General features: G+C 40.1%; 1 protein-coding gene and 1 long non-coding RNA gene across 2 annotated transcripts in view; one reads left to right on the top strand and one right to left on the bottom strand.

Moving 5' to 3' along the window:
• Positions 1–14,715, bottom strand: part of LOC309705481 (nuclear GTPase SLIP-GC-like) — a 50,255-nt gene that overhangs the window by 12,867 nt on the left and 22,673 nt on the right. Inside the window, exons 13-15 of the mRNA XM_082531358.1 lie at positions 13,928–13,997; positions 13,761–13,848; positions 13,487–13,608 (exon numbers count right to left, since the gene is read on the bottom strand). Of these exons, the coding sequence (XP_082387484.1) occupies positions 13,487–13,608; positions 13,761–13,848; positions 13,928–13,997 (280 nt within the window). The remainder of the gene's footprint in view (positions 1–13,486; positions 13,609–13,760; positions 13,849–13,927; positions 13,998–14,715) is intronic.
• Positions 289–8,197, top strand: LOC309705496. The gene is made up of 5 exons (XR_014276562.1): positions 289–315; positions 2,040–2,072; positions 6,099–6,258; positions 6,478–7,433; positions 8,071–8,197. It is a non-coding gene; the product is annotated as an uncharacterized lncRNA (long non-coding RNA).

The following is a 14,715-nucleotide window of genomic DNA, read 5'->3' as shown; positions in this document are numbered from 1 at the left end:
CAATTTTTGATAAATATTATATATTACTTTTTAAAACATATTAACCATCCCTATGCTTAAAAAACTTTTAAAAATAAAATTGTTCTTTTAAACTTGTGCATTGTTTGACTTTTAAAATTTTTGTATCAGGTGTAAAACGACTTTTTAAATAAAGTTGTTTTTAATGTGAGCAGCTCCTATTGGCTCGTTTAAAAAGAGGGAGGAGCAGATTGCACCGCCTAGCGTCTAGTCTTCGCGGTCTTTCGTCTGTTGCGCCTTTTCTCTCCCTGGTGTTTAAGAACGTGGAGGACAAAAGAATCGAAAACTATGACAAAGGTAAATACTTAAAGTTTGATACGTTTTCATCAATGGTTATTTTAGTAACTTTCTATAGTCGTCCTAAACGGTATAAGGGGGAGAAGCATAACATCTTTAGCTAGCAGGTAGAACTGGGTTAATTTGCTGCATTGTCTTTGGCAAACATAATTTAAAGTTAATTAAAAGACTCTTACTGCCTATATTCTACTCAATAAAGTTCATCTTATCTTATTCTGTTTTCATTGCACCATTCTCTCTATACAGTTTTTGAATTTACACACTATAACGTACACGGCAGTTTTTTTCTGTGCTTCTGCAACTGTTTCTTGGATTTTCCTATAAGGTTTTTGTAATTAATTTAAAAAATTTATATTATTTTTTTGGCTTTAGTGGATTCCTGCTCAGCTAACTCGGCCATTATGCACTACCCAGTAAACAAAATGGCTGAACAGTATTTTAAATGTCTGAACATGAGCTAGTCATACCATGTTACGTAATATTCATGTGCAGTGTAGCAAGGTGATTGTTTAAATTACAGGAGTAGATGCCTGCAGCTGAAACGGTTTTCTGATCTGAATACGGTAATGTTACCAGATATGCATTGTACTATGGGAAAACGGTGGTGGATCAGTGTGTAAAAAGCCCCCAAAAGAAACACACAGCGTCTTTAGCTCAAACACTGTCTGATCACTCTCTTAGATACTGTGCTGTTCCATCTAGTTATTGGTTACTGAGAAATGTTAGGTCATTAATTAATTAAGAGAGTGCAGCTGTTCAGATCAGATGGTGAAGTAGGAAAATGCAGAACATGTTATTATAGCTGAATGCTGTGTAAAATACTAGTAATAAATCTAACTCCCATTTATGGCTTTTACTACTGTGGGGCTAAATAAAAAATTACAGACATAATGAAATCTGCTACAATTACAAAGCTTAAGTTTAAAACAATTATTATATATTAAGCATTTTTTTGCTCTTTTTTTTTTTTAATTCTTTTTGCTAATAATGGACTCAATTTTATTATCAACTTCAAAGACCTATTAAACTTTTAAACCATTAAATCCAGGAAATTAGATGCCCGTAAATGTACGAGACCCTCTTTATGTCTAGTATCCCCAAATATTTAATAATCCTTTCTAAAAGTACACAAATTTTGTTCTTTTCAATTAAATATTGCATGTTCAATGTATTCTTGAGCAGGTAAAAATTCCACTAAATTAGTTTTTGCATATTTTTAAGTATAATCAAATTTTTATAGTTTGCGAGTACTTTTAATTTGGAGATTTTGCCACTTGATTTGAAGTTTGGATAGTGCTTTATAGTCATTTGTAAATGTTTTGATCTCATCTGGCTTCTTAATAATTTAATAAAAAATTAACAAGCCATGTAATAATTTGAAAACCACTAGGGACCACTTATAAAAAAGTAATTCCTTTTTTACTTAAAGGAATTTAGGATTTATGTCTGTCAAGTCATTTGTTCTGGCATAAGTCACCATTTTGAAATATCTTCCTGTGACTTTAAAGTCTGTCAGCTAGTTAGATACATTTTTGCACTGCTAGTGTTTGCTGCTTGAATTAGTCAGTTTATCATATAAACACATGCAGTGCCTTTCAAACTTTTAATTACACTGTTCATTTTGTGCATTAGTAAGAGAATCTTTTATATTGAATTATCCTGGGAAAAAACAAAAATGTTTGTATTTTCTCATGCACTTTCTTTCATTTCCTTATCACGTTTAGATTCTTCAAGATCACAAGCACCATCTTTGACATGTAAGTAACTTTCATATTATTTGTATTACTTATTATTATTATTATTTTTGAAAAGTGATGGTCTTTGGGGCATCCTTTTTTTTATTGGTATTAAGTATATATATTTATTTAGGCACAGGAGGCAATGATCTATTTTAAAATTTAACATTTATTTAATTTTCATCTTTTATGCTAACAATAATGCCAACAGTGTTCTCTTCACTTGACCCACAACTCTGACAGTTTTGGTCCTCTGCTCTCCTCACAATTGGCTGATTTCCATCTGAGCTGCTACTGTCAACTGCATTAAACTGATTTTACATTGCCTTGTTATTCTAATCTTTATCTGCGTTTTGGACTCCAAACATTCACACCTGCTGTTAGTAACCAGAGCTCACAAGAGTGTAAGGCGTGTAGTTCAATAAAGTGATCGATGTGTTCACTAGCTGATTTCAATAAACCGGTAACTTATCAAATCCATATTTTATAGGAAGTACATTACTGATAAAAGTGGTAATAAACACGGTAACCAATAAAAATTTAAATTTCCAGTTATAAAAAAAAAATACTGCAGTGAGCTCGGTTTTCTAACACCAGGTGTGAACATCTACAGTCTTTAAGCGCTGGTAAAGATTTAAAAATAAAAGCATTCAATAACATAACATTAAACAGTAAATTAGTTTGATGGTGTTGACTGCAGCAGCTCAATGTTAATCAGCTGATGGTGATGGAAGCAGATGAGCGTTTTTCATCATGGTTGTTAGTGATGTGTTGGTCAAAACGAAACGGCTCTTTGAAGTGAACGACACAAGCGTGTTTTTTCTCTCTCTCGCACTTTTTTTCCGCTTCACTCTGCACGCGAGCCTTGTGCTTTGCGCTGGGAAGAGGGGGGAGGGGCGGTTGTTACACACGCAGTAGCACAGTAACAGAGCAGGAGGGAGAGAGAGAGAAAGAGAGCCAGGGACAACAACGTCACATTAGAAAGGTATAGTAATCATCCACAACTATTTTCAATTGCGGATGATAAAGGATTCAGAAAGTTTATTCATGCAGGCCCATATGACAGAGAATGTGCATCTTCTGTTTGTTTTCATATTATAATTTATATTTAATTGTGTTGTGGTTTGCAGTGTTTTGTGTTGTTTCACTTTAAATTTGTTTAAAAGGAAAAAGCTGAAAATTTAAATAGTTAAAAGTTGAAATGTAAATAGTTGTTTTTTTTTGTATTATATGATTTATTTATTACATTTTATGTGGAGAGAATAAATAAAAGTATATTTACGGTGGCTGCTAGAGACAAAGCACGTACAAACCCCAAAACACGTAAAAACTCCATAGCACGTACAAACTCCAAAGCACGTACAAAACACAACAGAAGTGCTCCAGGATGCTAGGCACAGTGTTGAGATTTTGTTACCTAGTGGCTACACAAGCCAGGAAGTACCAACGACCGGATTTGGTGTGTGGTAGTAACAGGTAAATGAACAGCTTTTGGAATTTTTTATGAATATATATGAGTGCTTGTGTATAAATACACAAAAAATACACATATGATTTCAATTGTGTAAATTAAGTGATCTAGATAGCTCTGTTTTGGAAGTTCAGTTGACGCTAGAAATGGGTTTTGGAGTTTGTACATGCTTTGTCTCTAGGGGCCACCATATATATTTATATATAAACATATATAAATAAAACCACGTTTCTTTTTTTACATTAGTAATTCCTTTGGTTCATAATTTTATATTGTTGTTAATAATAAATTAATTAAAGCAACAAAACAACCTGAAGAGCCGGTTGGGAGCCGAAAGAGCCGGCTTTCTAAAAGAGACGAAAATCCCATCACTAGTTGTGTAATATGCTGGTATTGATATGATCAAAAATGAACTGAGTTGTTTCGTATTCTATAGAAATTGTACATCTAATTAATAACAAGGCTTTCTGCTGATGTTATTAATTAAAAATTTATTGTTTTATTTTTAAGCAACAACTTTTTAGCATGCAATCAGTCCATGCTGTACAGGACAGATTTGTAAACTGTGCATACAAAAATAGACTATTTTACAAAATTGCTCTTTCAACAAATGTAAATCACAGCAGATTTTTTTTGTTGTAGGTGCACTGTCACAACTAGAAATGTGGGGGGAAGTCCTCAAAGTTGAAGGCAGAACAGGAAAATACATGGAAATAACAATTTTCCTTTAAATGGTAAATGGCCTGCATTTTTATAGCGCTTTTCTAGTCCCTAAGGACCCCAAAGCGCTTCACACTACATTCAGTCATTCACCCATTCACACACACAATCACACACTGGCGATGGCAAGCTACATTGTAGCCACAGCTGCCCTGGGGCGCACTGACAGAGCACATCAGTAAAGGTCGATCTGGATACTTGATAACTGTTGGTATAGGTATGACATGAATTTGAATCTCCATTATCACAGGTTTTAATTGGGAGGGAACATGCAGATATACAGGAGGACTATAAACAGCAATTCCTATTGCATACAACTGTTTTAGAAAATACCAACAACACTGTTAATTTATCACTTGCTGGTCTATAGACTTTACAGTGTGGATGGATGGAAAATCCATCTGGCTCCACTCTGGCTGAATTGGTGCTACAAACAACTCTGCGCTCGGCTTTCCTGGCTGTGTGTGGATTTAAACTTACACATCCAAATTTTGACCCTATTTTTCTTCCTTTCAGCTGATTGGTCAATTTCATGTCAATCACCAATTAAACAATCCAATCAGAGAACATCTCCAGAAGTTGATTCTGTTCATCTGGACGTAGCATTTTCAGTGGGAGAAAATGCTGCAAGCGCTACGTCCAGATGAACAGAATCAACTTTTGGAGATTTACTTACCTGGATGATTGAGCATGCATCAAGACAATCAGAGAACAGATAGGTTTGGCTGTTGGAGGGCTGCATTACGGAGCTTCAGGTCCTGGAAGAATAAATTCCCTTTTACATACCAGACCAGCATTTTTCTTCATTAGCACGAAGGAAAACAGTCTGTGCGTGTCAGAGTTCTGTGGTTTTTGTGTCACAGGGCTTATAATATGTGTAAAAATCTGGCCAGGGACCATCACATCACACTGCTATCATATTTTTCTGTTGCTATCATGTTTCTTTTCTGAGATGTTGTTACTTTTATGACAGATGTAACGAGAAATCTTCCAGAAAGTTAAATTTTTTATTCTAATCAAATATTTGATTCTGATAACAGATAAAGATTTTTTTTTTTACTTTTGTTCTGCTATTTCATAGTTTATACAAATTTTGGCCAATTCCTATTTATTTTAACCCTTTAGCCCCCAAAAAGTCGCCAGCGACAGGTTTTTCCAAACCTGTCTCGTCAAACCTGAGCTCTGCCAGGGGCCCAACACGCCTGGACTTTTAGAAGAAAAGAGATGTCCGAAAATAAACCACAGGGTCAAATACTTAATTTTGTTCAGTGTTTTAGAGTTATTAATTTGAATTGACTAATTTAAATATTTTATTCATGTACATTTTGATTGCCTTTAGTAAAAATGGCAAAATTTCAATTTCTTTTTTCTTTCTGTTATTAATCCTTGATTACATTCATATAGTATACAGTAGAGGAAAAAACCTACCAGACCTACCAGTTATCCTGCGTAACATTATTGGGGATAAAGGGTTAAGGAAGCGCAATTAATTTTTTTAGTTTAGCTTGTGTTTACTACCATTTTTTTTTTTATCACCACACAGTAAACATTAAGTAATATGTAAAGTGTCCATTTATCCTCCATTCCGGTCCATTATCTTAAGCTTAGGCTGCTGCCCCTCGACCCAATCCGGTACTAAGTAGAGAGGCCCAGACTTCGCTCTCTCCAGGCACTTGGCCCAACTCTTCCGGGGGAATCCCAAGGCATTCCCAGGCCAGCCGAAAAACATAGTCCCTCCAGCATGTCCTGGGTGTTCTGGGTCTCTTCCTGGTGGGACGTGCCCAAAACACCTCACCAGGGAGGCATCCTAACCAGATGCCAGTATCTAATCTGTCCTTTTTGTATGTTCCCCTCAGGTTGCCATGGTAGCAGATACAGGGGAAACAAGTGTAGACGATGCCACAAGAAGGATGATGAAATTCCTCATATCACCTGAGCTGGCTGTGGAGTACAACATGCTTGGCCGACATGGGGAAAAAAAGTTCAGAGATTTGCGTCTTTTTAATGTTGTGTATGGTAAGTTAGTTTCACTTGAGACATTTGAACTTTAGAAAACTAAACTTTTTTAATAAAGTGTTTGAAAGTGTAACTGAGATTGGTTATCATGCAATTTGTATATATTTTTTGAGGCAATAAAGTGAAATAAACATTGTTCTTTGAAAATCATCACCAAATGAAGTAAGCTAAGATTAACTTTACTTTGGCTTGCCCGTTTTTCTTCTTCTTCATTTGCAGAGGCACTGAAGAATTATTTAACATCAAAAGTCAACTTGCAAGAAGCAGAGAAGGCTCTGTCCAAGTGGTTCAGTGGAGCTAAAGACAGAGGAGGACCGAGGGCTGCAAGGGTACAAAATAGACTTACGGCTCTGTAAAAAAACAAACCCTGCTGATTCAAGATAAGCTTTTGAGTTTTCATCTGACTTTTTCCCCATGTTGCTACAGTTCCAAATATCTAAGGAATTTTGCTGTAGTTTGACATTTCTAGTTTTTAAACGTTTACGCACTTTGGAATACAGTTACGTAAAATCACAGTTGTTGGACAAAATAAATGTGAAAAATGTTGTTTTGTGTACCCTCGTGATTTTTGAAATGGTTTTATTTACAAACTAGATTTTGTTTGCGGTCAGCTTTAATACATTTGGTGTCTTTGTGTCACAGAACCCGTATTAGCCGTCTGAAAAATTGATTTTGTGACTGTTTTACTACATGGGGCCCACTCAGTGCCAGAACTTAGTCAATTCAAACTAGAAATAAGATGCAAATACAGAACCCACTGCTAATGCCATTCCAACTTTTTAGCTCATGTTTTCCTCATGTTGTACCCACTAAGAACTTGAAAAATGGGGCCTAGGTGGGTTTCAGTGTACTTTGCCCAGTTGGGGTCCATTTAGTTCCCAGATTTTACCTATATAACACCGAGATGGGCTTATAAAATGGGGCCATTATGGAACCCGCGGACAATCCCACTTAAAACCCACTTTTTAGCCTATGTGGTACTCACATGGTACCCACAAAACAACTTGAAAGGTGGGGCCTGGGTGGGTTTCTTTGTACTTTGCCCAGTTGGGGTCCATTTAGTTCCCAGATTATACCAATATAACACCGAGATGGGCTTACAAAATGGGGCCATTATGGAACCCGCGGACAATCCCACTTAAAACCCACTTTTTAGCCTATGTGGTACTCACATGGTACCCACAAAACAACTTGAAAGGTGGGGCCCGGGTGGGTTTCTGTGTACTTTGCCTAATTGGGGCCCATTTAGTTCCCAGATTTTACCAATATAACACCGAGATGGGCTTATAAAATGGGGCCATTACGGAACCCGCGGACAATCCCACTTAAAACCCACTTTTTAGCCTATGTGGTGCTCACATGGTACCCACAGAAACTTGAAAGATGGGGCCTAGGTGGGTTTCTGTGTACTTTGCCCAGTTGGGGCACATTTAGTTCCCAGATTTTACCAATATAACACCGAGATGGGCTTATTAAATGGGGCCATTATGGAACCCGCGGACAATCCCACTTAAAACCCACTTTTTAGCCTATGTGGTGCCCACATGGTACCCACAAAAAACTTGAAAGATGGGGCCCAGGTGGGTTTCTGTGTACTTTGCCCAGTTGGGGCACATTTAGTTCCCAGATTTTACCAATATAACACCGAGATGGGCTTATAAAATGGGGCCATTATGGAACCCGCGGACAATCCCACTTAAAACCCACTTTTTAGCCTATGTGGTGCCCACATGGTACCCACAAAAACTTGAAAGATGGGGCCCAGGTGGGTTTCTGTGTACTTTTCCCAGTTGGGGCCCATTTAGTTCCCAGATTTTCCTAACATAACACCTATATGGGCATTTAATATGGGGCCATTACGGAACCCGCGGACAATCCTATATGGGGCCCATTTTTCAGCCCATTTCCAAACCATATGGGCCCCACATATAAATGTTGGCTGGGACCAGCTACTGTGTGTGCAAACCTGGCAAAGACCTATAGTAAACGTTTGACCTCTGTTATTGCCAACAAAGGTTATGTTACAAAGTATTGAGTTGTATTTTTGTTATTGACCAAATACTTATTTTCCACCCTGATTTACAAATAAATTCTTTACAAATCCTACCATGTGGCCGGACGGTCCTGATCCCCAAGGACCCCAAGAAGGGACCGGTCCCCTCCAACTACCGACCAATAACCTGCCTCAGTACTACATGGAAGCTCCTGTCAGGCATCATATCGGCTAAGATGAACAGGCACATGGGTCAATACATGAGCGGGACACAGAAAGGAATTGGCAAGAATACCAGAGGCGCAAAACACCAGCTACTGGTAGACAGAACAATCAGCCGAGACTGCAAGACCAGACTGACCAACCTGTGCACTGCCTGGATTGATTACAAGAAGGCCTATGACTCAATGCCCCACAGCTGGATACTGGAATGCCTAGAATTGTACAAGATCAATGGGACCCTAAGAGCCTTCATCAGGAATTCAATGGGGATGTGGCGTACAACACTAGAGGCCAACTCCAAGCCCATAGCACAAGTCACCATCAAGTGCGGGATCTACCAAGGAGATGCTCTGTCCCCACTGCTGTTCTGCATAGGCCTGAACCCCCTCAGTGAGATCATTAACAAGACTGGCTATGGATACTGGCTATGGAACGGAGCAGTTGTCAGCCACCTCCTGTACATGGATGACATCAAGCTGTATGCCAAGAGTGAACGAGACATCGATTCACTGATCCACACTACCAGGCTATACAGCAATGACATTGGAATGTCGTTCGGACTGGAGAAGTGTAGTCGGATGGTAACAAAGAGAGGGAAGGTAGTCAGAACTGAGGGGATTGAACTACCAGAAGGCAACATTGCAGACATAGAGGACAGTTACAAGTACTTGGGGATCCCGCAGGCGAATGGGAACCATGAAGAGGCCGCTAGAAAAGCTGCAACCACCAAGTACCTGCAGAGGGTCAGGCAAGTCCTGAGGAGTCAGCTGAACGGTAAGAACAAGATCCGGGCCATCAACACGTACGCCCTGCCCGTGATCAGGTACCCTGCTGGGGTAATAGGCTGGCCAAAGGAGGAGATAGAAGCCACTGACATAAAGACAAGAAAGCTCCTTACCATGCATGGAGGGTTTCACCCCAAGTCCAGCACCCTGAGGCTGTACGCTAAGCGGAAGGAAGGGGGCCGGGGACTGGTGAGTGTCAGCACCACAGTCCAGGATGAGACAACGAACATCCAAGAATACATTGGGAAGATGGCCCCAACTGACCGAGTGCTCAGTGAATACCTCAGGCAGCAGAAACCCAAGAAAGAGGAGGGAGACGAGGAACCAGCATGGAAGGACAGGCCCCTGCACGGTATGTACCACCGGCAGATAGAGGAGGTGGCTGATATCCAGAAATCCTACCAGTGGCTGGACAAAGCTGGACTGAAAGACAGCACAGAGGCACTAATCATGGCAGCACAAGAACAAGCTCTGAGCACAAGATCCATAGAGGCTGGGGTCTATCACACCAGGCAAGACCCCAGGTGCAGGCTGTGTAAAGATGCCCCAGAGACAATCCAGCACATAACAGCAGGGTGCAAGATGCTAGCAGGCAAGGCATACATGGAACGCCATAACCAAGTGGCCGGCATAGTGTACAGGAACATCTGTGCCGAGTATAACCTGGAAGTCCCGAGGTCAAAATGGGAGATGCCCCCAAGGGTGGTGGAGAATGACCGAGCTAAGATCCTGTGGGACTTCCAGATACAGACGATCAAAATGGTGGTGGCTAACCAACCAGACATAGTGGTGGTAGACAAACAGAAGAAGACGGCCGTAGTGATCGATGTAGCGGTTCCGAATGACAGCAATATCAGGAAGAAGGAACACGAGAAGCTGGAGAAATACCAAGGGCTCAGAGAAGAGCTCGAGAGGATGTGGAGGGTGAAGGTAACGGTGGTCCCCGTGGTAATCGGAGCACTAGGTGCGGTGACTCCCAAGATAGGCGAGTGGCTCCAGCAGATCCCGGGAACAACATCGGAGATCTCTGTCCAGAAGAGCGCAGTCCTGGGAACAGCTAAGATACTGCGCAGGACCCTCAAGCTCCCAGGCCTCTGGTAGAGGACCCGAGCTTGAAGGATAAACCGCCCGCAGGGGCGTGCTGGGTGGTTTTTTTTTTTTAATATATACATATACATATATATATATATACACACATATATATATATATATATATGTACATATATATATTAGGGGTGCAATGATACACAAAATTCACGGTTCGGTTCGATACTTTGGTGTCACGGTTCGATATTTTTTCGATACAAAATAAAATGTTCATGCCTTTTTAATTTGTCATTTATTAAAATTATAAATATATATTTTAACTCAAAAGTACAGTTTTTAAATTTAACCCTAACCCTTGTGCGTGTTTTTTATTTTGACAGCGAATGCGCACCTGTGGACCACTTATGTGCAGCCCTGGTTATATAGCTCGTCATATTGTAGCCACAGAAATTCTTTGTCCATGAAACCATAAAGCTGCACTTTCTTTTTGCCTTATAGTCTGATTTGTCATAACTTTTCCGTTTTGTGGTAAGCTTTTCTTTGGCTGTCACTTCTTCACCCTGACCTGTCTTATTTGGCTCAGCAGAACTAAAATATATATCCTGCTGCTTTTACACACGCACTCACATAAGCTCAGCGATTCTCTGCGCGATCAACCTCTCACATGTTTAAGCTTGCTGCGGGAGATTTCACTTGTCATGTTTGCGTAGTAAGCTAACGATTAATAAGACAATGTCAGAGGAATTGGTGCACAAATTATCATCACTCACCAATCAGTGCTGTCGCTCTCTATACACAGTTCACGCGATTGCAAAGTGAAAGCAAAAAACAAGCGCAAATTCAAACGCGATTTCAATATGTCACATATTGACAGTGGCTCACCGATGCCAATGACATAATTACCCAGCTACATTTCCGAAAGAATGCAAAAGCATTGACATATATTTTTCCTTCCTACAATAGCCGGACGGGCAGGGCAGAGATAGATTTTGGTAGCCCGACTGGAAAAATCTCTAGCCCCAGGACGTCGGGCTAGCGATTTTGCGAGCCCTGTATCTGATTGAGGAATCCCTCATCTTTGGAAAAGAGAGTTTATTACAGAGAAACGTCTCTTTCCAAAATAAAAGCTATACTATCCGCTTCTTCTGGGCTATATTCTCAGGAGCATATTAAACATATCAGGTCCCCATAAGGAGAATCATGTGCTAACGGCTGTCTAAATGACTCGGGTAAAGTTTGTAGCATGCATGCTTGTTGTTTTTGTCTTTGCACTAGGATGATGTCGGCGTAAATGTGCAGTCATATTCGTTGTGTTCCCACTAGTGCTTTCAGGTTAACCTCGTTAAAATGACCTTAACGCCACAACACCGCAAATCTCCGTTAACGAGCTACCCCTGATAGCCCCGTGCATGGGGCTAGACAGCCAACACGTTAACGAGCTAACTGCGCTAACACACTAGCTCCCACCCATGTAATTGAGCATTGCGTGGCACATCCAACATACTGTTTTACTTTAGTCCATGACGCGCTTACCTCCAGGGTCATACGTCACATGAAAACCAAAATAATTCCAAACGCCAGATCTGAATGAGGGTGGGGGAGGTTCAATTTGCCATGTTGCAAGGAGAGCTTAACTTCTGTCTCGCTAGCTTGCCCTGCGCTCTTCCTTCTGACTATGCTGTCTGTGTGGAGCGCTCAGTGGATCTGCGCTCGACAGTGCAGCCTAGGCGGAGTAGTCGAACGCAGATTCACTGAGCACTCCACACAGACAGCATCGTCAGAAGGAAAGTTGATAAAATAAATTACAAATGTTGTATTGTTCGATACATATGCGTACCGAACCGAAAGCACTGTATCGAACGGTTCAATATCGATACGAATATCGTTGCACCCCTAATATATATATATATATATATCATAATAATCTGACAATACATATAATATTGGCCATATTATATTTACATTACCACAGTGAGATGATTTTAGTCTCATGAAAAACATTAGCTAATTGTTATTTACTAACTACTCTTGAAATGACTGTTCAGTACAGAAATGAAGCCCAACAATCATGTTTTACAGTCCTGTGGTCTCAGCCTCAGATACTCAACTAATCACAGTGATGTCATGACAAAAATGAATGACCAACAAAACATTTTTTCTCCTTCATTTCTGTCAAACAATGCTGTATGTAACGTTTCTCGCGGTTAGTATCATGGTTGCTAGGCAACCTGAACAGCGTGACGAAGGCTAGACCGTCCCATTTCACAAGCCTCTCACTTCCGCACTTCTCGTACTTATAGTACGCACCGTACGTAGTACGCGTAGTGCACGTACTTCAAGCGTGCGGTCTCTTAATTGGGACACAGCCCCTGTCTGCCTAAACAGTGAAAACCGTGACTCATCTGTGAATAGAACACCTCTCCAACGTGCCAAACGCCATCAAATGTGAGTGTTTGCCCACTCAAGTCGGTTACAACGACAAACTGCAGTCAGGGCCAGACCCAGATGAGGACGACAAGCATGCAGATAAGCTTCCCTGAGACGGTTTCTGACAGTTTGTGCAGAAATTCTTTGGTTATGCAAACTGATTGTTGCTGCAGCTGCCTGGGTGGCTGGTCTCAGGCGACCCTGGAGGTGAACATGCTGGATGTTAAGGTCCTGGGCATGTGGGGTCACACGTGGTCTGTGGTTGTGAGGCCGGTTGGATGTACTGCCAAATTCTCTTAAACGCCTTTTGAGACGGCTTATGATAGAGAAATGAACATTCATTTCATGGGCAACAGCTCTGGTAGACATTCCTGCAGTCAGCATGCCAGTTGCACACTCCCTCAAAGGTTGCGACACCTGTGGCATCGTGCTACTTGATCAAACTGCACATTTCATGGTCGCCTTTTATTGTGGGCAGTCTAAGGCACACCTGTGCAATATTCATGCTGTCTAATCAGCCCCTTGATATGCCACACCTGTGAGGTGGGATGGATTATCTCGGCAAAGGAGAAGTGCTCACTAACACACGCAGACAGATTTGTGAACAATATTTGAGAATCATGGGTCTTTTGTGTATGTAGATAATTTTTCAGATGTTTGAGTTCAGCTCATGAAAAATTGGAGCAAAAACAAAAGTGTTGCGTTTATATTTTTGTTCAGTGTATATTTTCACACGTATATAACTTGATTTTACCTCTTTTCTGCGCCTGGCTCCTTCAATCAAAGACAGAATCCCATAAGCTCCAGTCACATAGTTACATGTCTCAGAGTGACAATCATTGCAATTTTGCAAGAAGTCTTGAAGTTTGGCTATTTCTGTAAATAAAAGTAAATTGAATATTGAATTAGATACTTTGGTTTTAATCTTACAATCCATTTCTGATTTATGAGGAAAAATAAAACAACATATGCACCGAACAATATATTTTCTTTGAATCACAAAACATCTTGAGATTCTGACTGCCTACCATTGACATCTTCTTTTACACCTTTTCTTTCTAGGAACTCTTCAGCACTCACTGTGAACACTTTGAAGCAGTCCTCACTGAAGTGGTCCTGAAAAATAAAAGAAAGAGTTTTAATCTTAAAGAAGCTTTGGCTCGCCAAACAATTTTTGGAATGTTATAAAACTCACACTCAGACTCTCATTCAGTTCCCGGAATTCACTCGTCACTTCTTTCTTGGCTTCCTTGTTTTTTATATCTCTTAAATGGGCAGGAAGGGAAATAGGATCAACATATAGCTTAATCACAAAGCAACATATCAAGAAAACAGCTGAGAGGTTTTGTTTTTGAGGATTTGCACATGGAGGGCAACATACCATGAAAAACTTTGAAAACCTTTACCACTTTCAACATGATCAACATTATTAAAGGACTGACCATTTCAGGCCCTGCCCTCCTGCTTTCTTTTTATGTTCTGATGGATCTTGCTTTCTATCCTGTAGATTTCTGTTTTCCTCATAATCTAACATCATACAGTGTAACAGCAGTCTGGCGAGTGAAGAAAATATAATCTGATCAAACATTATTCAGCTTTAAATATTGTTCAGCTTTAAACATTATTCAGCTTTAAATATTGTTCAGCTTTAAACATTATTCAGCTTTAAATATTGTTCAGCTTTAAAGTTACTGTGCAACTGTGTAATAAAAATGTGCTCACGACTTTGGCCTTGAGAGCGATAAGAAGCGATCGCCTCAGCCTGCAGGTGCAAGATATCTGCAAGCGAAGAGACTAGAACACCCAAGGCCGATTTCCTTTTATGGAGTTGTTTTTCTGCTAATGCAGCACTTTCCTCACAACCCCCTCCTGTAAGTTTTAGAGAATATATACTCATCCTCACAGCAAATATTAGGAATCTCCTGATGTGAGCTGTGTTGAGAGCTTGTCTCTGTCTCAATAAAAGTTCACTGATTCCCCATC

This window comes from Aulonocara stuartgranti (assembly GCF_965226115.1).
Source record: "Aulonocara stuartgranti genome assembly, chromosome: 4".
NCBI classification, from domain to species: Eukaryota; Metazoa; Chordata; class Actinopteri; order Cichliformes; family Cichlidae; genus Aulonocara; species Aulonocara stuartgranti.
The sequence above is the reverse complement of the archived record's forward strand: the minus strand, read 5'-3'. Positions and strand labels throughout refer to the sequence as shown.